This window comes from Anguilla anguilla, chromosome 17 (assembly GCF_013347855.1).
Source record: "Anguilla anguilla isolate fAngAng1 chromosome 17, fAngAng1.pri, whole genome shotgun sequence".
In the NCBI taxonomy this organism is placed as follows: Eukaryota; Metazoa; Chordata; class Actinopteri; order Anguilliformes; family Anguillidae; genus Anguilla; species Anguilla anguilla.
The window spans coordinates 7,944,546-7,968,678 of record NC_049217.1 but is presented as its reverse complement, the minus strand read 5'-3'; the positions used below and the strand labels follow the sequence as shown (position 1 = coordinate 7,968,678).

The 24,133-nt window shown below is 42.3% G+C and overlaps 1 protein-coding gene and 1 long non-coding RNA gene across 2 annotated transcripts in view; both read left to right on the top strand.

Annotated features, from left to right (window-relative positions):
- bcl2l12 (BCL2 like 12) overlaps positions 1 to 14,980 on the top strand; it is a 35,173-nt gene extending 20,193 nt beyond the window's left edge. Inside the window, exons 7-8 of the mRNA XM_035398883.1 lie at positions 9,586 to 9,644; positions 12,274 to 14,980. Coding sequence (XP_035254774.1) covers positions 9,586 to 9,636 — 51 coding nt within the window. The 3' untranslated portion in view covers positions 9,637 to 9,644; positions 12,274 to 14,980. The remainder of the gene's footprint in view (positions 1 to 9,585; positions 9,645 to 12,273) is intronic.
- On the top strand, positions 7,027 to 9,168 carry LOC118216762. The gene is made up of 3 exons (XR_004763064.1): positions 7,027 to 7,425; positions 7,521 to 7,594; positions 9,128 to 9,168. It is a non-coding gene; the product is annotated as an uncharacterized LOC118216762 (long non-coding RNA).
- Positions 14,981 to 24,133: the final 9,153 nt, after the last annotated feature.

The window sequence follows — 24,133 nt, the reverse complement described above, 5'->3', positions numbered from 1 at the left end:
TGAGCATTGAGATCAATATCATGTCTTTAGTAGAGTGAGTGTTGAGATCATTATCATGTCTTTAGTAGAGTGAGTGTTGAGATCATTATCATGTCTTTAGTAGAATTAATGTTGCGATCATTATCATGTCTCTAGTACAATGGTAACCAACCTTTTCAAGCCCAAGGTCACTTTTTATTCCAAAATGTAAGCCGAGATCTACCACTCCGATATCTTCCAATTAAAACCCACTTACCACGAGTAAGACTGTTCACTGTCATATTTATTTTTGCAATTTCTGTTACGACAGACTCTATATACGTGCATACATACACACAAAGAAAGACACAGTTATGCACAGTTATCTGTTCAATGCACAATATTCATATTCACGGTAGGCCTATCTATTCAATGCAAAACATTCATATTTACAGTATCTGTTCAATGCACAATATTCATATTTAGCTTCTCAGTTCAATGAATGATATTCATATTTACAGTATATGTTCAATGCAGAATATTTAGTTTCTAAATTCAATTAATAACATTCACATTTACAGATACCATGTCATGTTAGTCGTGTAGTTTTATTTTTACTTTTGGAAGCCAAAATAAACATATTGACGCTGAATACACCTTAACTAACAACAACATCGATATGGCTGAGGGTTCGGTGAAAAATAAATCAAAAACATACCATTTTTAGCACAGTCGACAGGCCCCACTGTTGCGGTCCAGCCAAAAATGGTTCAGCTGGCAACAAGGTGTTGAAATAGCAACCATACTGGCAAGATCATGTCCAGCTGGTGGGCCAGTTTACAGACAACAGACCATCACCTAATTCCAGATGGTATCCAGCTGGATCAGCAGCTGGTTTCCTGCTAGATTCCATCTCAGGCTGGCAGATAGAAATTTCAGCAATGACCCCACATGTTTGATGGAAAATCGGGGCAATGTTTGATTTTGGCATCATGTGTGTGCCCATTCCCACATTCCTTTGCCATTTGAGAAGCAGGTGACCCGTCATGGTGCTATAGCCTAAACCTGAGGTTTTCTCTGGAAGGCCATTTAAAAACAATTTAGTGCTAAAAATGTGTTGTTCATCTGTAGCAGGCATGGCTGTAAGTGAGCTGATGAGTCCAAAAACTTTATGAAAGTTTGAACAAGCCTGGTAGCCTATGTTTAACATATGTCATTTAGCTCAACACAGCTGGCCACATAAACTCTGGACGGAAAATCTGGCAGATAACCGATAATAAATAGACCAAAAAATAAGGGCTAGTAGCAAAATGCGCATCACTTTTCTGGCGTTGACGTCTAAAAACTAGTCTAGTTGTTGGACCTCCCATTTGCATGAGCGCTTCAGACATGTGTGAACGCCGTGGGAACAAAAAAAATTAACTTTACCTCGAAACCAGGAACAAATGCCGAAGTAGAAAATATAGACGCGAGGCGTAACTTTCGAGTCCCTAAAAGACAGAATGCAAATGAGAGGGGCAGAGGGCGAAAGAGTGAGCGATGAGAAGGGAAGATAGAAGCAAGAAAATCTATTCACAAGGAAGTAAAATAGGGTTTAAACTACACCAGGACAGACATGTAGGCCTACCATGGTCGTTGCAGCTATTATATGAGGTTGGGACAAGTCCCACCCACTTTTAAATGATCAGTTTAGACCCCCCCCCCCCCCCCCCCCCCCCCCCCCACACACACACACACACACACTTTTACCATGCCGAAAAAGTGCGTCTGTCTATCCACTCTGCCAATTGCACTGTCAGTGCTTCATTATCAAATCCATTCCGCTTGCCTATTGAGAGAATGCCCAAATCAATGAAATTCCATACCACGTTCACTGCTACCTTGCACCCAGGCAGATTCTCACATAGCACGCTCACACGTACACACGAGCGCGCGCTAAAGTTAGCTAGTCATTGATGCCCGTATGCCAGGTAGCTGAGTTAAGGTGGGTCACACAGTGTCACCACAAAATGTTCAGATGTTCAGGAAATTCTTAATTTACCGAAAATCAAAGCTTGGCATTTAACTAAATGTTCGTATTTTGTTCGCCTGTTGTTTATAGCCTTCTTGTTTTTGTTACAAAGTGACTGTTTGTCCCGCCATCTCTTGTTTCTGTCTTTTCCTGTTATATTTTATGTCTCATGCTGATCTGCCAAGGCAAATTCCTGTGTGTCTGTATGATACATTTGGCGAATAAAAACTGATTCTGATTCTGACCTGATTCTGATATACTGACTGACAGCAGCCTCGCTGTTCGGTTACCTAACTGTTAAGAAGCGCTGACGCTAGCTAACGTTAACGTTAATTAACGTTAACGTTAATAAACCCCGACAGGGTGATGCAGGATCATGACGCGAAGCGCAATAATGACCGGCTCGCAGTACAATGTCCCGCTTATTACACGGCTACTTACTAAAGAAATCAATGACTCAAAATATTGATTTAAAAATTATTTTATTGCTTTCGCTAAAAAATAGTCCGTTAGATTCTACAGTGTACGTCCATAGCAACGGTCTGTTATTCGTAGCAGCGCGGTCTGCCTAAGGCCTTGGTGGTCCTGGTGATTCTTCATAGGATTCATGGAAGATGAAAGTAGGCTAGTTTATTGGAGAATGCATAGGGGCCCGTGCACTTTGACTACAGTTGTCCTCTCCACTTTACTAATCGATTTGATAACATTAAAGAAATTCATTTAACAGAAATTGCAATTGCATGCAAGCATAAAGAGATCCTCAAGTTTAAATAAACAATGAGTGGTTATTATTAAAAATGGCTCTGAATTAGCCATCGAATCAATTTCTGTACTTCTAGCTTTTTAATATCTTCAAATATGTGATCTGGGGCCAACCACTTCCTCTGGATGAAATTACAAAATGTACCCATAATTTTTCTCATGCTAGTATAGCCAGATAAAAGTATCAAACCACCTGTTAAAAGGCACCAGAATAGAGGAAATGACATATACTCTGTTAAAAATATTCTGGGGGAGGACCCCCAGACCCCCTTTAGATTGTCCCACCCACATTTTCAATGCTTCCTACGCCCATGATGCCTACTGTATATTAGCCAAACAAATGTAGGTTATTCGGGTGGTTGGTCTCAAAGCAAGCCACTTGTAAGTCACCAGCGATGATGTTATAACGCTCACAGCCTGTCAAATTAGCTCTGTAGTTTTAAGTGCATAAGGAGCGTGTCGAGGGTCGCTGCGCTGGAATCCAAGGAGCACAGGTACGGTAAGCATATAACTAGTCTTTACTGTCTGTAGCTACGGCTACAGGGAGTTACTGTTAGTTACAAGGTAGGAAACGTCTTCTTCAGCTCCGAGAGATGTAATATCTACTGAACAACAGTTAATATTTGCACTTTTCACCGGAAAAGGCAATTACTTGCTTATACTGAGATTAATAAAATCACGAAGTTTGTGTCCAGGGCGATATAGTCTATTCCAAAGAAAACAGTCTAAATTTAATAGATGTACCTTGTAAATGTGAATGTTTATATGAGAGATATACCTAGGACTGGAGTCTGCTCTGATAGCCGAATGCAGTAACATTCATTCATTGCATTTGTTTTTTGAATCGGCTCAGGAATTTTACAATCCTAACCAGCTATGTTTGTGGTGACGCTGCATTTTTATAACTCTCTCTGTCATCTTCACTCAGTTACATATCTTTTAACAAGTCTATTAGGACGAAAACACAAACCTATTAATTGTTTAGACCACTCGATCGTGGGGACCAGTGTACGACGGGGGGTTTTTTTTCCATCCAGAGTTGCAATCTCAGAATTTTAACAAGCTGTTAACTTTTTTTAACCAGGTGCTATTCACGATAACCTGAATTATTTACGTTTATGTTGTGTTTGTGCTATATTGCAAACAATTACATAAAAACAAAAAAATAACAAAATTTTAAAACTGATTAGGTGTTCAACACGTGTTTCAGTTCATTCATAATTTCTTAAACTTATTAACACAATGCACGTTTAGCTCGTTATTATTTGTTTTGCCGTTGAATTTGTAATTATCTACCAAATTGTTAGTTTTAGTTGCCATGTGTCCACACTTTCACCAAGTAGGAGCTGGTTTATTCGCCAGTCTTTGATTTGATTGGTTAAATAATTTTGGTACCACTTTTTATGTAATAGTTTGCAATATAGCATAATAAGCACAACATGAACATCACACTGTTATTCCTCATGAAATGCTTAACTATTTCTGACATAATGCAGTTCAAGAGGGTAAATAATCCCCCTAGACATGAGAAACTCCTGAGTAAGAAAAAATTGACAGCTTGTTAAAATTCTGGGATTGAGACTGTGGTTTAGAATGAAAACCAGCATGCGCTAGTGGGTCCCCAGGATCGAGGTTTGAGACCCACTGATCTAGACGATATATGCCATGGAAACTGATAGCAAACGACACAGCTGCGGTATTGGATAAGAGTTTGTTGTGCTGGAAGCTTCATGCTGAGGCATGCAGAAGGACCGGAATGTTGACAGGCCAGAATTTGTTGTGTCCTCTCCGGCAGCGATGTCAGCGGGGGGGGTCTACCCTCCGCACGGCCCGCATCTCCGGCCCCCTCCATCTCCCTCCTGGAGGTCAAGGTGGAGACGAGCCTGGTGCTGGAGGCGTTCCTCAGGCGCGCCCTGTCCACCCCCCTGACTCAACGCCCTGGGAGCATCGGGGGATCGTACCGTGACCATAAGAATTGCATGTGAGTCCGCCCTGGCCCCAGCCCGCACCCATGCCCTGATTACGCTTCTCCTCCCTCCTTCTCTCCCACACTCCTCTTTTTCCTCCCTCTCTCACACCGCTGTTCCACCCTGTCTGTACATCCATCTGTTTGCTTTGCACGGGGCAGTTTGGACACAGTAAAATGCTCAGTGTCAAATCAACACGGATGGAGTGCATTCACTCTGGGAGAGCACACTGGATTCCTATTGGACTCAAAATGAACACTAAATGTTTTACTGCATGTCTTTGAGCCCTCAATTTCTCATTATTATATGTTTGCATGTACTTTCTGTCATATGAGTAAAACAATAATAATAATAACGACAACAACAACAATAAATTTATAGAGTGGTCTTCTTGCGTAGGACACAAAATGCAAAAATGCTAATGGGACAGCACTGATAATATAAGTTTCAGTAGATATATGTGTTCAGAAAATGGCTCTATAGCTTTCTGGTGCCTCAGTGTGTCAGTGTATATCTGGTCATATTACTGTTACTTGCTCAGTTAATTTTGTGTAATTGTGAACTTCAGCTTTAATAGAAATTTGGTTGTTATTCTACACTGGCTTTAATGAACATTAGTTTGGTATTCTACTCTGACTTTACTAATCATGTTTATTCTACTCTACGACTACCATGCAGTGCGAGTCCTAAAGATGACCGCGTTAGAGCAGAGGTTTCTAAAGATGACCGCGTTAGAGCAGAGGTTTCTAAAGATGGCCGCTCTAGAGTGGAGGGTTCCAAAGATGGCCGCCCTAGAGCCGAGGGTTCCAAAGATGGCAGCTCTACAACAGAGGGTCCAGAAGATGGCCGCTGTAAAGCTGAGGGTGGACTGGATTCCCAGAGCTGCTCAGAGGCGGAGAAGAAACTCAAATTTAAAGGCCTGTTAAAGAAGCACCTGAAAGCTCGTTCCTCCAAATTGCATTTACGAGACTCACAGAAGACAGACGGCAGACTCCAGGAAGATGTGGTGTCGCCGTTTTCATCCACTACTGACGACGGAAGTGACGGTGAGGAGGAAAACAAGAAGAAGAAAAAGAAAAAGAAGAAACTGAAGCTCCCCTTTTCCAATATCTTTCATAATATGAAATCTAAGAAGGATACCTCAAATAAGGACGTCTCAAATCCTGAGGGACCCAGTTCACTGGTGACCAGTGACACAAAAACAGACCCAGCGGAGCCATTGACGTCACCTGGTAAGTGTGTCTGTGTGTGTGTGTGTGTGTGTGTGTATGTGTGGGTGCATGTGTGTGTGTGCACATGCATGTGTGTGTGCGTGTCTCTCTCTCTCTCTCTCTCGCTCTCTCACTCACCTCTTGCCCTCTCTCTCTCTCTCTCCCTCTGTAGGCCACCCTCCTGAGTTCTATGCTGAAGTGGCAGAGTCCATTGACAGATTTGCTATGAAACACAGTTTGGAGACGCAGGAGCACTCTCTGGCCGGCTCAGGTGACAGTCTGAATCTCTTGCTGACCCTCCTGCTAGTCAGCATGATGACTGTCGTAATCATCAATTGGTGTAATTCTGGCTTTAATAGAAATTTGGTTGTTATCCTGCACTGGCTTTATTGCAGAATGGGCCCTGTTTCAGGAAGCAGGATTACTGAGTTAACTGAATAGCTGAACTGTGTAAAACCCGGAACCCTCCCAATAACCCGGATCCCGGGAACATGGATGAAGTGAAAAGAGCTGGTCCGGGTTTTACTCTGTGCGGTTATCCAACTAACTCAGTAAACCTGCTTTGTGAAACACCCCCCTGGTTGTTATTCTCGTCTGACTTTAATGAACGTGTAGTGAGCTCAAGATAAAAGCTGTAATCATTCACAGTACTACCTGTGAGTGATTATTTCCCACCTGGGCAGTGACTGTTGTTCCTTTAGGGCAGGGTAGTTCACCTGAAGTGCTTCAGTAAGTATCCAGCCATGGAAAGGGGCTGTGTAAGGCTGCATTCACCCCAGATCAGGCAGTGCGGCACGGTTCTGCGCCGGTGTGGGCGTGTCACTACATGGCCCATTTGTGTAACGTCATGTTGTGAGCTTCAACGCCCCCCCCCCCCCCCCCCCCCCCCATTTCCGGTCTGCTAAAACTCAAAAAAAAAAATGGACACAAACGCAAACCGAAGGAAGCTTCTTGCTAGTGTTATTTTGCAGCGTAGACTGCCAGCCAGACGCAGACGTCGAAGCTGGGTACACGAAATAAACCAAGCGAGGACACCGTTTGGTCCATGAACTCCGTAGTGCTAGGTACAATAAACTAACATGCAAGAACTGCTAAATAGCGAATCTTTTATACAGCTTAATTCCGACGTTCGGAATTGATATTTAGCTAGTAATTATTGTTTCAGTACTCGTCTCATTACCCGGTACTGTCAAATCACGGTGACAATCATAAAATCAAATCTTAGGAAATGAATCGCGTCAGTAATTCATCTGACAGTTGCTCGGTAAACAGCGGATTGCTACATGGTAATTTAAACAACTTACGTGATTGGCCACTGCAGCGTGACGTCGGGTTGCATTCCGGCAAAAGTTGATTCTGGTTCAACTTTCTTGCCGCAGGCCGCTGCGTTTTTATTCGGCACCCCATGCGGTCCCGACTGCTGCAGCCTGAACGCACTACCCCCATTCAAATGAATGGGAAGACTGCCGTTTTTGCCACATTGCCTGATCTGGTGTGAATGCAGACCGTTATCTATGTGAGTCGCTCTGGATGAGAGCTTCTGCTAAATACCAAATTCATTCATTTAGATGACGTGGCTGTTTAAGTAATATTGTCTGTTTTCTGTTGCAGCCAATAGCAAGGAGGCTGTGGTACAGCAGTTGGTCCAGGCTCTACAAATACAAGGAGATGCCATCAATGACAGGGTAAGGAAATGAAAATGGTTGCTGCCACAGGGGGAGGGTTCTAGTGGTTCTTTGCTGCCTCGACCTGAGCCACAGACTTATTGTTGTGCCTCCACCAAACAGCCTTTGAGCATTTAGAGAAAACTCTTGTGAATTTTTTTCTGTTCTGCTCACCGCTGGATTCAGGCTGAGGGTCTATATCTTCATTTTGGACATTGTCCACGAGGTGATGGCTTTTAGGCTCCGAGCGGCTGTATCACTGTGGGCTGAACTTGCTGGATATGGCATGCCTGCTGTTCAGAAAAGCTGGTCGCCGAGAATGACTTACGCTATTTTATGAGCCAGAGCTTCAGGCTTGGTGGTTCCTCCAAGTCACTGTGTGTCGCTGGTGGCACGCCGGGGATGTGGCTGTTTGAGGAGCCTCTTTTCTTCTGTGGTTTCCTTACTGCAAGGACTTTGTCCTCGGCAGGTGTGGCTGGCTGTGTAAAGCTGGGCCATTGTCTGAAGGCCCCCAGTGAATTGTCCTTGGAGGTGCTGGCAGGGTTGAGTAGGATCAGGTCCACCAGAAGGTTACAGCGGGTGGTGGGGTCTGTGGGTCCCTGCCAGGCTCCTGTAGTGTGTTGGTTGGGCGCTGTGTTTTCTGACCGGTGGGATGATGACCATGAGTACAGTCTCCCCACCGGCTCTCCTGCTGTGGGAGATCAGCTAGAGGAGGGGGGGGGGTTCCTGTCTTTTACAACCTCAGAGCTTGGGAGGTTTGAAGTGGTGGGGAAGAAGGCACTTTACTTGTGTGAAGGTGATGCACAGATGCTCTCTAGCAGGGATGAAGGTGGGAGGGTGGACTGATTTTTTTCCCCCCAAATGTTTCTCCAAAAGCAGCTGCCCATTGAAAAGGGGGCAGCTGACCACTAGTGGAGAATTGTACATGAGGCTATAGATACAAACAGGTATCTGGCACATCTGGACACAAGGGGTTGTCCTTTTTTGTTGAATAGTCTAGGTTGACGGAGGTGTTTAGGTGAGTTGAGGTTGTGTTTCTTGGTTTGGGGGAAAGTTTTCCTTTGTTTTATTTTACTCAAGTATGCACAAAGAAAGTGGCTGGTGCACACTCAGAGTTTTGTCAATTTTGTTTCTGGTGTTGCAAAATTGGGAAGACGAGGTGCAGCAAGATGGGGGTTCTGGGGGCTGTGGATCCTGTTTTGATGATGAAGGGGATGTTTACCTTCACACCTGAGGATTGAGGTGACATATTATGGGCTAGTTGGGGAACATGAAAGGCTTGGTGTGTGGTGTGTAGGGGGAACTCTGTATACAGTGAAAGATGATGGCGCTTTATTGTTTGCATTTTAAAGGCCATGTTTTTTATTTTGTTTATTTTCTCTTGTTTTTTATTTTTTTGCTTTTTCTTTTTATTGTGAGGACAAACTTCGTTATCCTCTGTGCTTTTTCTTCTTTTTTTTGTGGTAATATTTTCTGTTTTGCAATCTTAAAAGACAATCTCTCTGTCTTTTCTCTCTTCCCCTCTCCTTCTCCCCCTCTCTCTTTCTCCCGCAGATCCAGTCCAGCCCTTTCGTACGCTCCTCTCTGACCAAAATATCCTACCGTTCCTTCGCCAACCTGGTGGATATGTTCACCAGCCAGACACGAGCCCCGGCCCCCGCCCCCACCAGCCCCACCCTGTCCCGCATCGCCATGACAATGGAGGTGTCACGCCGCGTCGTCACGGCCACGGGCACGCTCAAGATCCAGGAGCATGCCGAGCGCTACATGGAGGAGTTCACCCCCTGGGTGAGAAGTCATGGAGGATGGGTAAGAGCTTGGACCCTCGTTCTTGAAGACTGAGAAGATACACGCCTGATTTGAGAGGGAGCCTTGAGTATGTCTTACAGTCTGTGCTGATGAGCTGATTGGATCAGAGATATTTTTACGTTGTTTCCCTCCTGCTGGAATCTCTGTATCGACTCCATTTATTAGCTTGATCGTTGATTGTGTAATTTCCTCTTTCTCTGCAGGAGAACATCCTCCAATCAGAGGAAGTTTTGGAGTATGACTGGCAGGACTGAGTGTGAAGGTAATACAGTTACCAAACAAAGGAATGAGGGGAACATATACTGTATATTAGTACTGTACTACAGAGAGAGCTGGACGGGTTACACTGTAGTATTGTACCACAGAGTGAGCTGGACGGGTTACACTGTAGTACTGTACTACAGAGTGAGCTGGACGGGTTACACTGTAGTATTGTACCACAGAGAGAGCTGGACGGGTTACACTGTAGTACTGTACCACAGAGAGAGCTGGTTGGGTTACACTGTAGTACTGTACTACAGAGTGAGCTGGACGGGTCACACTGTAGTACTGTACTACAGAGTGAGCTGGACGGGTTACACTGTAGTACTGTACTACAGAGTGAGCTGGACGGGTTACACTGTAGTACTGTACCACAGAGAGAGCTGGTTGGGTTACACTGTAGTACTGTACTACAGAGAGAGCTGGTTGGGTTACACTGTAGTACTGTACCACAGAGAGAGCTGGTTGGGTTACACTGTAGTACTGTACTACAGAGAGAGCTGGACGGGTTACACTGTAGTACTGTACTACAGAGAGAGCTGGTTGGGTTACACTGTAGTACTGTACCACAGAGAGAGCTGGTTGGGTTACACTGTAGTACTGTACTACAGAGAGAGCTGGACGGGTTACACTGTAGTACTGTACTACAGAGAGAGCTGGTTGGGTTACACTGTAGTACTGTACCACAGAGAGAGCTGGTTGGGTTACACTGTAGTACTGTACTACAGAGAGAGCTGGACGGGTTACACTGTAGTACTGTACTACAGAGAGAGCTGGACGGGTTACACTGTAGTACTGTGTCCCAACAAATATCTAAAATGCTGAAGTTTTAACAGCAGATAGAAAATACATTCGCTGATTTATGTTTTTGAGCTAAAAAAGAAGCTGCTGATAACTCTCCCTACGCCTTTCCCTTTCATAGCTTTGATCCATTCATAAAGCAAACTACAGGACCCCCCTGTGGGCATACACCATACTAATCTGTGATCTTTTCAGTTGAGTTCAGTAGATCCTTATTGTCCACTAAGGGAAGTTGATGTGCAGTATTAAACATTCACACGCATTTGACAACCACAAAGAACAAAGACTTAACAGTTAACAACATGACCAGGACAGGGAAGTGCCTACAGTTATAAAGGAGTAAAACTAGTGTGTGCGCAAAGAGTAAAATTCAGAACGTGTGAAATTTGCAGTAAATTTGCCATAAGAGCAGCTGGTTTTCACCTTAAAATTTGATCCAAGTACCCAAGGGAAGTGAGTTAACTGTGTAAACAGCAGCTCTGATTGGTTCATTAAGTGCAGAGTCGCAGTGAAAACCTGCTTGGGGCAGGGCCAGGATTGCAGACCCCTGGTTTGGCTGAATGCACAGCCAGGGGATAAAGCTAATGTGCCATTCAGCTGGTTTACCACTAGGGGGCCCCTGTGCCTGGGAAATAATGGACACTAAAGCTTTGGAGCTGCACACTGGAGGTTCACCACAAGTAAAGGAAGCCTTTGAATATTCACTGTCTGTCCTCAACAAGAGCTCTACCCAACTCTGCCCCTGCCCAAAACAATAAACCAGCTCACTGTAGTACCCTTACCCCTGCTGCTGCTGTGTGCATACCCTTACCCTGTGTTCCTGCAGTGACCGACGGGGAGACCAAACTGTGAACCCATACTTTTGCCCTTGTGTAAATGTTTACATTCAGTTTCGCTGTATTTTAATGAGATGGGCAGCTGCATCGGGTCATCTCAGGCAGGTCCTGTGTGGGTGTCTCCACGTCGCTGTCAGGGTTTCCTAACATTTTTGTTTGTTTGCTTTCTATCAAATGTCCTTAGTGCCTTGCAGACCTGGGTCAAATTTGTGTTTGTTTTGGATTCAAATACTTTTCTACGCTTTACTGATCTTGTCTGGTGTATTGGAACCAATGAAATACTCTCAAAAAGTGCAAACCCCGCCTTCTGGCCATATTGGCAGGCTCAATTACACCAGCCAAGATCAATAGAGCACAGAAAAGTATTTGAATCCAAAACAAATACATATTTGATCCAGGTCTGTTGCCCTGTGGGGCACTGTGAAGGAGAATGTGTGTGGCACTGTGTGTGGTTTTTCTGTGCAGCTAAATCTTCTCTCTCTCACTGGCCTTTGAGTAATGATGTCATACCCAGTCACATGATGCGATCACTCACTGAAAGCTTAAGAGCTAAAGCTGATCATTTCCCTGGCGCAGACTTATCCTTTGCTGTACATAACATCAGCCCCCTCTGTGTATATAATCCAAGAACTAACAGAAATTATATTCCTTTGGCTCTATATTTCTTATTGCTGAATGCTTACAATAGTTTTTATTTTTAACATTTTTTATACAAATTCAAAAATGGCAAATTTTTCTGATTACAAAGAGGACACATATTAGACATTTTAAATATTTTATTATTTTAGTAATCGGTGCATTTGTAAAATATTAATATCATGCAAAGGTAACATGTCAATATGCAAAAACGCCTTGTAAGTTCCTGTGTTATACATTGAAATTGGTCTTGGTATGTGTGCTTATAATGTGTCAATTTCTGCAAATTCTGAGTAAATTTGTAATGAATGTGACTTTTTTTAACACTGTCACCTGTGTCATTTATTATCTTTGCAGTGACACCTGGGCTGATTTCGTATTCAGAATTCCCCAAAAACTCAACTTTCGCTGACCCTTATTACCCCCTTTCCTGTACAGCCGCACTTTTTTTTACTGCTTTGTGTTATCTTTACATTACGTTCACATTTTAGGCATTTAGCCGACACTCGTATCCAGAGCAACTTGGAATTAGTGCGCAGAGAGAAGACCTAGATTCGTAAATCACCCACAAGCCAAGTGGCAGTTATTGAGAGCGCTGCAATGGGCGGGGCTTAACAGCCTGGCGATAGGTAATGCTGAGTTATGTGGAAGGGAAGGTAGAGATGGTTTTTTTGGTAAGGAAATGCGGGTTAGACAGGAGAAGATGTGGAAGAAGGGATTGGGAGTCAGACAGGTTGCTCTTCAGGTTACTCTGGCAGGTAGGGAGTGACTATGCCGTCCTGACTGAGGGGGGCAGGTCGCTCCTCCATTGGGGAGGCAGCAGGGAGAAGAGAGGAGGCTGGGAGGAGTGATGACCAGGTCCTCACAGGGAGACGAGTGCGAGGCGCTGGGCACTCGTTGGAGGCCTCTGACCTCCAAGTCCTTCCATTGGCTGTTATTTCATGGTCCACACTAGATTGTAAACTGTCTACACACTGCACAGACCCTGTTGATGGGCAGACCCTGAACATTACAACATAGCAGCAATGGCCACGGCATTGAGAATCTTAGTCATTGCTTTAAATGCTTCCTGCACTAGCAGCAACTTGTCATTTTATGTTGGGGAAGAAGGACCTTGATTGGTGTGAATCTCAGTGAATGTGCATTTACTGTGACAACAGACAATGCCAAAAAAACTGCTGCTTGAGGAACGAGTCCCTACTTCAATGGAACATCTGAACTTTGACCTTTTGCTGTTTAAAGGAACTCAGACTTTGAAACAGGAAATAGCACCTCTAATGAAACAGTTTGACCAACAGTATTTTGCTGTCCTTCAGTATATTTCCAATTTCACTCTTCACTCTACTGATCCCATACTTCTGGGGGGCCATTCAAACGTATGGTAACACAGTAGAGTGAATTTAGCTATTTTTGCTATGTACTTACTGAAAGACATTTGGATTTAAAGTTGTGCAAAATTATGTTAATGAACAAACTTAAACGTAAATAAAAGCAATAAAGTCCAATATTTGGTTGCATAGCCCTTAAATGCAATAACTGCATGAAGTCTAATTTTAAATCAGGTGTGTGACTTCGCTAGTCCAAAACTTCCCACTTTATAAGTCTAAAATATATCATCAATCTTTACATTTTAAATAAACATTGTTTTATAATAATGTTTTTATTTAAGTACTGCGATTTCAGGTATGAATTTCACATTTGTGAATGTTAATTGTCTTTATTGTCTTTTATACCTCCATTTTATGTACACCTTTATGATGTTGAGGGTTTGTGTACTACGCATGAAAATCTCTCTACAAATACAGGAATTAATATTGAAGTCATTCTCAAACGGCCCTGCACGCCTATCGTAATGCAACCATCTTATGGAATTAGTTTCCACTTTCAGGTCCTACTCACCCTATCAGAACAGTAGCAGTAGGACAGTCTGTTATCAGTCACTTCCAGAAATCCACCGTCCCCTCTCCAAATACTCTCTGCTCCCCAAACTATCCTTCTTTTCTGCTCATTGTCAGATTTTATGTTTTCGTGAAAAAGTCTATTTTTCTTCAGTCCTCTTTATCTTGGGTGAAGATGTTCTCTTTCCTTCTTACACAATCACTGTTTTTAAACAACTTTTTTGTCAGGGGCTTGTTAATATTAAGACGATTGATCATTATCAGTTGGTTTTGTCTTCCATTCCCTTTGTTAGCTTCCTATTCATACGATACTGTGAGTATGTTTTAAGTATGTGTTGTTTTTCTGTATTCTTTGAAAGACACATTAGTACTGTCTAAGTACAGGGAGTGAAAAAGAATTGCTATGTACTCATATAAACTTTACCTTGCCTGTCCATCAATAGATCCTTAGGATTAGCGCTGTCCACCATACACTACGAGTGCAAAAAATACTGTGTACTGAAAAATCATACTGAAAAAAGCTGACCGTTTGTACCAAAACTCAAAACAGGCGAACCGTGGTTATATTAGCACTTTATTTCGTTTTTATTTAGTTTAAAGTGAGACAATTTCCCTATAGAATGTTAAAAACACCTGCAGGAAAAGCCCCCAAAAAAACCTGGCGCTCACAGGAGGAAACTCCTATGAGTCATGTGACATGTTCGCTCATTCATTCATCCAACAAGACCGCATTTTCATGGATAAATCGTAAACAGGGCAAACAGGCACGTGAACAGGCCCTTCGAAATAGAGAACCCTCCACTTAAAGGTCCAGAAAACTGATATCTGTGATATCTGTTTCAACACTGTTTTGCATTCACAAATGACCCAGAAATATTTTTAAATGAATTGTGGAAAAAAAAAAATTGTTAGAAGCCTGTGCCGAGATTGGCTGGCTTTCCGCCTTGGATAAGCGTCAGGTTTTCAGTGGGAGGGGTAAACTCTGTACTTAGTACATCACTAAAATACTAAAAGACCAGAGAACTCCCTTCTGCTTGTAATATGTAAATGATGCTCTGGCCACTTCTGTGTGAGCAAGCTCAGCTTTTTCCTAAAAAGCTATTCCATGGCCTTTTAAAAAATTATTTTCTTGTCACGCTCTAGCTAGCTGGCACAACATGAGTAAATTAAAAGCAAAAATCTTTCCTGGGGTTTTTAAGTATTATTTTCAAAAATTAATTTTGATCAGAACATGCATCCATCCATCTAATAGCTATACCCACTTGTCCTGGGCAGGGTCGCAGGGGGTGCTGGAGCCTATCCCAGCGTGCATTGGGCGCGAGGGCAGGCTACCAATCTATCGCAGGGCACACACACCACTCACTCACACACTCATACCTGTGGGAAATTTACTGTGGAGTCTCTGCCTACCTGCATGTCTTTGGACTGTGGGAGGAAACTGGAGTACCTGGAGGAAACCCGCTGGGACACGGGCAGAACATGCTAACTCCACACAGGAAGGCCCAGGACGGGATCTGAACCCAGAACCTTCTTGTTATGAGGTGACTGTGCTAATTAGGGGTCCAAGCAGCGAAGCTGGTGGAACCCTATTGTATCTGTTAGGATTATTATTCTTATTTTTCTCCGCTAAAAGTGTCTGAGGCTCAGCAACCATAAGTCCTGGAGCAACCAAATTTGGCAGGTGGGTTTCTATGTGCCCCCACTACTCAGGCACTAAAAATCACGTACGTCGGCCAGATGGTGGCGCTATAACAAAGGGTTTTGCGTAAAAGGCCATAACTCCCACACCATAAGTCCGATCAACACAAAACTTCATCAACATATGCATGTGAAAGTGCTCTATACCTTTGCCATTGGGACCACCTGTGTCCACCATATTGTTTGCCCGCCATTTTGACTTTTTTGTTGGGGTGTGGCAGTTTTCTCCGCTAAAATGTCTGAGGCTCAGCAACCATAAGTTGTAGACCAACCAAATTTGGTAGGTGCGTTCCTGTGGCCCCCCACTACTCAGGCACGAAAAATCACCTATGTCGGCCAGATGGTGGCGCTATAACAAAGGATCATACTTTAAAAGGTCATAACTCCCACACCGTAAGTCAGATCAACACAAAACTTCATCGACTGATGCATCTGAATGTGCTCTACAACTTTCATATTGGGAGCACCTATGTCCGCAATATGGTTTGCACACCATTTGGACTTTTTCATTAGGTGGGGTGCGGAAAAGCTGGAGCTCCAAATCCAAACGATTACGACATCGAGTAAACTTCTTTACGGCAAGCGACAACCATGGCGACGCAAGCAATCCGACACCGTAGGGTCTAGTTTTTATCAGTGAAAAGACGGTCTGACACTGCCACCTAGCGTGCATGCTAGGATAGGCTACCAAAAGTTTTTCAGTAAAAGCTTTCTGAGAAGATGAATAATTACTTTTATTTGGCATGGATCCATTTGAAGACAGTATCGGGTGAGTTCGTTTAGTCTTTGAGTCTGTCATTATGCTGAGAAACAGCTAAACCATTTTATTTATAGGTTCTGAGTTTCTGTGCAAACTCGCGAAAACACGCCGGTCTAATGAAACAATGACGGTAGCCTAATACATATATTGTCCGCTTCGTTCCGTTGCTACCATAACATAATGAGCTACAGCTGCAGTTTCTCGCTGCATTTACTAATATTGAATGTAAACAAAAGACGCAATTTATGCTGTAGTCTGCCAGTGTCTAAATAAATAATACGGTCCATTTGAAGACAATATCGGGTGAGTTCGTTAAGTCTTTAAATCTGTCATTATGGTGAGAAAAAGCTAAACCATTTTATTGGTAGGTTTTGGGTTTCTGTCCAAACGCGCGAAAACACGCTGGTATAATAAAACAATGACGGTAATACATGGATAGTCCGCTTAGTTCCGTTGCTACCATAACATAACAGACTATCTTGTGTCTACAGCTGCAGTTTCTCGCTGCAATTTCTAACATTGAATATTCACAAAAGACGCAATTTATACTGTATTCTGCCAATGTCTACATAAATAATACGCTACGGTAAAGCTTTGAGAGGATGAATCATTACTTTTCTTTGACATGGATCCATTTGAAGACAATAACAGGTGAGTTCGTTTACTCTTTAAATCCGTCATTATGCTGAGAAACAGCTAAACCATTTTATTTATGGGTTCTTAGTTTGTGTGCAAACGCGCGAAAACATGCTGGTATAATGAAATAATAACGGTAGCCTAATACATATATAGTCCGCTTCGTTCCGTTGCTACCATAACATAACGACCTAGAGCTGCAGTTTCTCGCTGCAATTACTAATATTGAATATAAACAAAAGACGCAATTTATGCTGTAGTCTGCCAATGTCTAGATAAATAATACGGTCCGTTTGAAGACAATATCGGGTGAGTTCGTTTAGTCTTTAAATCCGTCATTATGCTGAGAGAAATCGTATTCTCAATTTAATCTCTAAGTTGACTGTAAGCTTAGGGTTGTAACTAGGTAGTTGTTCCGTAGGTGACTTAGTCTTAACTCGTCTTAACTATTGCTTGAATGTTCTCATAGACTGCGTTGTTGCTGTTCTTGTTTGTGTTAGCGTTAATCAGTTTAACCAACTTGGTCCAAGTTCAACTATGCGGATGTTTCCTGCACTTGGAACGGTATTTCTCTCTAGGGTTTTCGGCACACTAATTCCTGGTTATGGTTATACATTTTGTTGTACGTCGATCTGGATAAGAGCGTCTGCCAAATGCCTGTAATGTAATGTAATGTAATGCAATATTCCGTAGCAACAAGATAAACCCGACATTAGCCCTAAAATATGCCAATACAGCAGTGAAAAGGCTGCTCACTGAATAACGAAATAAACGAGACAATTAAAAACAAAAATTATACCATGTCATTCTACAGTCAATATCTGGGACTAAACATTTAATAAATATACAATCTTACCATCGGTTTTACGCGTAGAGATGTCCCTTTTGCGAATGAGTGGTTATATATTGTCTTGGATAATCCGTTTGTGAAATGTCGGATATTTTCAAAAATAGCTGTGCGTAATACCACACCTGTTGCTTACGGCGTTGTCGTTCTTCTTAGTTCAATTTGGCTTGATTGACAATTCATTTATTCAGTAGGTGAGAGTATAAGCTTTCTAACGATGTATAACATGTCTGATTTGGCTTTTGGAATAGCGTTTTATAGGTCAGCTTAACCGAAAATTTTCTGATCTGCCAATGTCTACATAAATAAACCGGTAGGCTGCTCTGCGGTCAGCACGCGGGTCGCGAGTTGATATTAAGTCCTTTTTTTAGTTTTTTCTCAATGTCGTCTTTATTATTTGAAATGTGCATTTAGTGTCATTATTCTATCTGTCTCTGTGGCGCTCTGAAATGTGCATTCTCTGCTAAACTGAGCAATGGATTGGAATATGTGTCTGACGTAGTGTTGCACGGTATGCCAAAACTTCAGCACTTTCTGGGTACTTAAAAAAAAAAAAAAACAGAAAAAAAAAAACGGTTTCGTATTTGAATTTCCCGATGTTCGGTAGTTCTGTGTCAAATGTAAAAGCCAGGGAAATGTGTCTCCCGCATTACTGATTTAGAGGATGAAAAGTGTAGTTTGTCAGAATCTTCGCTAGATGGCAGTAGCAACTAAGGTTGCCAAGTGAGGTGACCTGCGCTTGTGCATTCACTTCCCTGATACAGCGCAAGCTTTGACTCAGTTCATTTCAGTAGCAATAGGTGTTCCAATTTGGAAATATTTTATTATAGATAGATGCTTTATTGTTATTAAAATATGCTGTTTTTCAATCTATTTAAAGGTGAAAGACCTGTTTTAAAAATTATTTACTTTACAACTTTAATTTTTGAAATATTTTTAACATTTTTCTATTGTTCAGTGTTGTAACACTATAGGCCTATGCATATTAATATGTTGAAGAGGCTTCAACTTAAAGGTTGTTAATAAACCAGGTTGTTCATAAACCATGAATTCGAAAATGAGGTCAACCCTTGTGGACATTATGTTTCTGATCTATTAAGGTAATTTCAGTATCGTTAGGTACCGAATATCTAATTAGCATCGTTTAAGTTTCAAATATCATTTCAGTATTGAGTATCGTAATACTAAACCTGGTATCACTATAAAGTCAAAATTTTGGTATCGTGACAACACTAGTGTGACGCCTTTTTTAGTTGCGGCGCAGAAACGCTGCAGCTGTGCATACACGCCGGACCATCAAAGTGTTACGACATGCCATCTAAGTGTTACGACATAGTAAAGGCCTTGACGGGAAGCGGCCCGGACACATCCATGGCGACGTAACTAAGTCATCCGACAGCGTCTCTTAGCTCAAAATTGGCCGCAAGTCATCAATATTTTATACAATCATCATGATATTCAGTAGATATGTTGGGTGAAGGCATATGATCATGAGGACAAAGCCATTTTTAAATCGCTCCATAGGGGGCGCGATGCTGCCAATGCTTGGACCCCTCCCAACGCCGCTTGCGGCTTTAATTATTATTATTATTCTTATTATTTTTCTCCGGTAAAAGTGTCTGAGGCTCAGCAACCATAAGTCCTGGAGCGACCAAATTTGACAGGTGGGTTCCTATGGGCCCCCACTACTCAGGCACTAAAAACCACGTACGTCGGCCAGATGGTGGCGCTATAACAAAGGGTTTTGCGTAAAAGGCCATAACTCCCACACCATAAGTCCGATCAACACAAAACTTCATCAACATATGCATGTGAACGTGCTCTATACCTTTGCCATTGGGACCACCTGTGTCTGCCATATTGTTTGCCCGCCATTTTGACTTTTTAGTTGGGGCGTGGCAGTTTTCTCCGCTAAAATGTCTGAGGCTCAGCAACCATAAGTTGTAGACCAACCAAATTTGGTAGGTGCGTTCCTGTGGCCCCCCACTACTCAGGCACTAAAAATCACCTATGTCGGCCAGATGGTGGCGCTATAACAAAGGATCATACTTTAAAAGGTCATAACTCCCACACCGTAAGTCAGATCAACACAAAACTTCATCGACTGATGCATCTGAATGTGCTCTACAACTTTCCTATTGGGAGCACCTATGTCCGCCATATGGTTTGCACACCATTTGGACTTTTTCATTAGGTGGGGTGCGGAAAAGCTGGAGCTCCAAATCCAAACGATTACGACATCGAGTAAACTTCTTTACGGCAAGCGACAACCATGGCGACGCTAGTTTTTATCAGTGAAAGCACGGTCTGACACTGCCACCTAGCGTGCATGCTAGGATAGGCGACCAAAAGTTTTTCAGTAAAAGCTTTCTGAGAGGATGAATAATTACTTTTCTTTGGCATGGATCCATTTGAAGACAGTATCGGGTGAGTTCGTTTAGTCTTTGAATCTGTCATTATGCTGAGAAATAGTTAAACCATTTTATTGATAGGTTCTGAGTTTCTGTGCACACGCGCGAAAACACGCTGGTATAATAAAACAATGACGGTAATACATATATAGTCCGCTTCGTTCCGTTGCTACCATAACATAACAGACTATCTTATGTCTACAGCTGCAGTTCTCGCTGCAATTTCAAACATTGAATATTCACAAAAGACGCAATTTATGCTGTACTTTGCCAATGTCTAAATAAATAATACGCTACGGTAAAGCTTTGAGAGGATGAATCATTACTTTTCTTTGGCATGGATCCATTTGAAGACAATATCGGATGAGTTCGTTCAGTCTTTAAATCTGTCATTATGGTGAGAAATAGCTAAACCATTGTATTGATAGGTTCTGAGTTTCTGTGCACACGCGCGAAAACACGCTGGTATAATGAAACAATGACGGTAGCCTAATACATATATGGCCCGCTTCGTTCCGTTGCTACCATAACATAACGACCTACAGCTGCAGTTTCTCGCTGCAATTACTAATATTGAATATTCACAAAAGACGCATTTTACGCTGTAGTCTGCCAATGTCTAAAATAATACGGTCCATTTGAAGACAACATCGGGTGAGTTCGTTTAGTCTTTAAATCCGTCATTGTGCTGAGAAATTTTATTCTCAATTTAATTTCTAAATTGACTGTAAGCTTAGGGTTGTAACTAGGTAGTTGTTCCGTAGGTGACTTAGTCTTAACTCGTCTTAACTATTGCTTGAATGTTCTCATAGACTGCGTTGTTGCTGTTCTTGTTTGTGTTAGCGTTAATCAGTTTAACCAACTGGGTCCAAGTTGAACTATGCGGATGTTTCCTGCACTTGGAACGGTATTTCTCTCTAGGGTTTTCGGCACACTAATTCCTGGTTATGGTTATACATTTTGTTGTACGTCGCTCTGGATAAGAGCGTCTGACAAATGCCTGTAATGTAATGTAATGTAATGTAATGCAATATTCCGCAGCAACAAGATAAACCCGACATTAGCCCTAAAATATGCCAATACAGCAGTGAAAAGGCTGCTCACTGAATAACGAAATCAACGAGACAATTAAAAACAAAAATTATACCATGTCATTCTACAGTCAATATCTGGGACTAAACATTTAATAAATATACAATCTTACCATCGGTTTTACGCGTAGAGATGTCCCTTTTGCGAATGAGTGGTTATATATTGTCTTGGATAATCCGTTTGTGAAATGTCGGATATTTTCAAAAATAGCTGTGCGTAATACCACACCTGTTGCTTACGGCGTTGTCGTTCTTCTTAGTCCAATTTGGCTTGATTGACAATTCATTTATTCAGTAGGTGAGAGTATAAGCTTTCTAACGATGTATAACATGTCTGATTTGGCTTTTGGAATAGCGTTTTATAGGTCAGCTTAACCGAACATTTTCTGATCTGCCAATGTCTACATAAATAAACCGGTAGGCTGCTCTGCGGTCAGCACGCGGGTCGCGAGTTGATATTAAGTCCTTTTTTTTCGTTTTTTCTCAATGTCGTCTTTATTATTTGAAATGTGCATTTAGTGTCATTATTCTATCTGTCTCTGTGGCGCTCTGAAATGTGCATTCTCTGCTAAACTGAGCAATGGATTGGAATATGTGTCTGACGTAGTGTTGCACGGTATGCCAAAACTTCAGCACTTTCTGGGTACTTAAAAAAAAAAAAAAAAAACGGTTTCGTATTTGAATTTCCCGATGTTCGGTAGTTCTGTGTCAAATGTAAAAGCCAGGGAAATGTGTCTCCCGCATTACTGATTTAGAGGATGAAAAGTGTAGTTTGTCAGAATCTTCGCTAGATGGCAGTAGCAACTAAGGTTGCCAAGTGAGGTGACCTGCGCTTGTGCATTCACTTCCCTGATACTGCGCAAGCTTTGACTCAGTTCACTTCAGTAGCAATAGGTGTTCCAATTTGGAAATATTTTATTATAGATAGATGCTGTATTGTTATTAAAATATGCTGTTTTAAAATCTATTTAAAGGTGAAAGACCTGTTTTAAAGATTATTTACTTTACAACTGTTTAATTTTTGAAATATATTTAACATATTTTTCTATTGTTCAGTGTGTAACACTATAGGCCTATGCATATTAATATGTTGAAGAGACTTCAACTTACAGGTTGTTAATGAACCAGGTTGTAAATAAACCATGAATTAGAAAATGAGGTCAACCCTTGTGGACATTATGTTTCTGATCTATTAAGGTAATTTCAGTATCGTTAGGTACCGAGTATCGAATTAGCACCGTTTACGTTTCAAGTATCATTTCAGTATTGAGTATCGTAATACTAAACCTGGTATCAGTATCAAAGTCAAAATTTCGGTATCGTGACAACACTACTGTGACGCCTTTTTTAGTTGCGGCGCAGAAACACTGCAGCTGTGCATGCACACCGGACCATCCAAGTGTTACGACATGCCATCTAAGTGTTACGACATAGTAAAGGCCTTGACGGGAAGCGGCCAGGACACATCCATGGCGACGTAACTAAGTCATCCGACAGCGTCTCTTAGCTCAAAATTGGCCATAAGTCATCAATATTTCATACGATCATCATGACATTCAGTAGATATGCTGGGTGAAGGCATATGATCATGAGGACAAAGCCATTTTAAAATCGCTCCATAGGGGGCGCGATGCTGCCAATGCTTGGACCCCTTCCAACGCCGCTTGCGGCTTTAATTAGGGGTCCAAGCAGCGAAGCTGGTGGAACCCTATTGTATCTGTTAGGATTATTATTAGGGGTCCAAGCAGCGAAGCTGGTGGAACCCTATTGTATCTGTTAGGATTATTCTTATTATTTTTCTCCGCTAAAAGTGTCTGAGGCTCAGCACCCATAAGTCCTGGAGCAACCAAATTTGGCAGGTGGGTTCCTATGGCCCCCCACTACTCAGGCACTAAAAAGCACGTAAGTCAGCCAGATGGTGGCGCTATAACAAAGGGTAACGCGTAAAAGCCCATAACGCCCACACCATAAGTTAGATGACCACAAAACTTCATCGACCTATGCATCTGAACGTGCTCTACAACTTTGCCATTGGCCCCACCTATGTCCGCCATATTGTTTGCCTGCCATTTAGACTTTTTAGTTGGGGCGTGGCAGTTTTCTCCGCAAAAATGTCTGAGGCTCAGCAACCATACGTTGTAGACCAACCAAATTTGGTAGGTGGGTTCCTATGGCACCCCACTACCCAGGCACTAAAAATCACCTATGTCGGCCAGATGGTGGCGCTGTAACAAAGGATCATAGTTTAAAAGGTCATAACTCCCACACCGTAAGTCAGATCAACACAAAACTTCATCGACTGATGCATCTGAATGTGCTCTACAACTTTCCTATTGGGAGCACCTATGTCCGCCATATGGTTTGCACACCATTTGGACTTTTTCATTAGGTGGGGTGCGGAAAAGCTGGAGCTCCAAATCCAAACGATTACGACATCGAGTAAACTTCTTTACGGCAAGCGACAACCATGGCGACGCTAGTTTTTATCAGTGAAAGCACGGTCTGACACTGCCACCTAGCGTGCATGCTAGGATAGGCGACCAAAAGTTTTTCAGTAAAAGCTTTCTGAGAGGATGAAAAATTACTTTTCTTTGGCATGGATCCATTTGAAGACAGTATCGGGTGAGTTCGTTTAGTCTTTGAATCTGTCGTTATGCTGAGAAATAGTTAAACCATTTTATTGATAGGTTCTGAGTTTCTGTGCACACGCGCGAAAACACGCTGGTATAATAAAACAATGACGGTAATACATACATAGTCCGCTTCGTTCCGTTGCTACCATAACATAACAGACTATCTTATGTCTACAGCTGCAGTTCTCGCTGCAATTTCAAACATTGAATATTCACAAAAGACGCAATTTATGCTGTACTTTG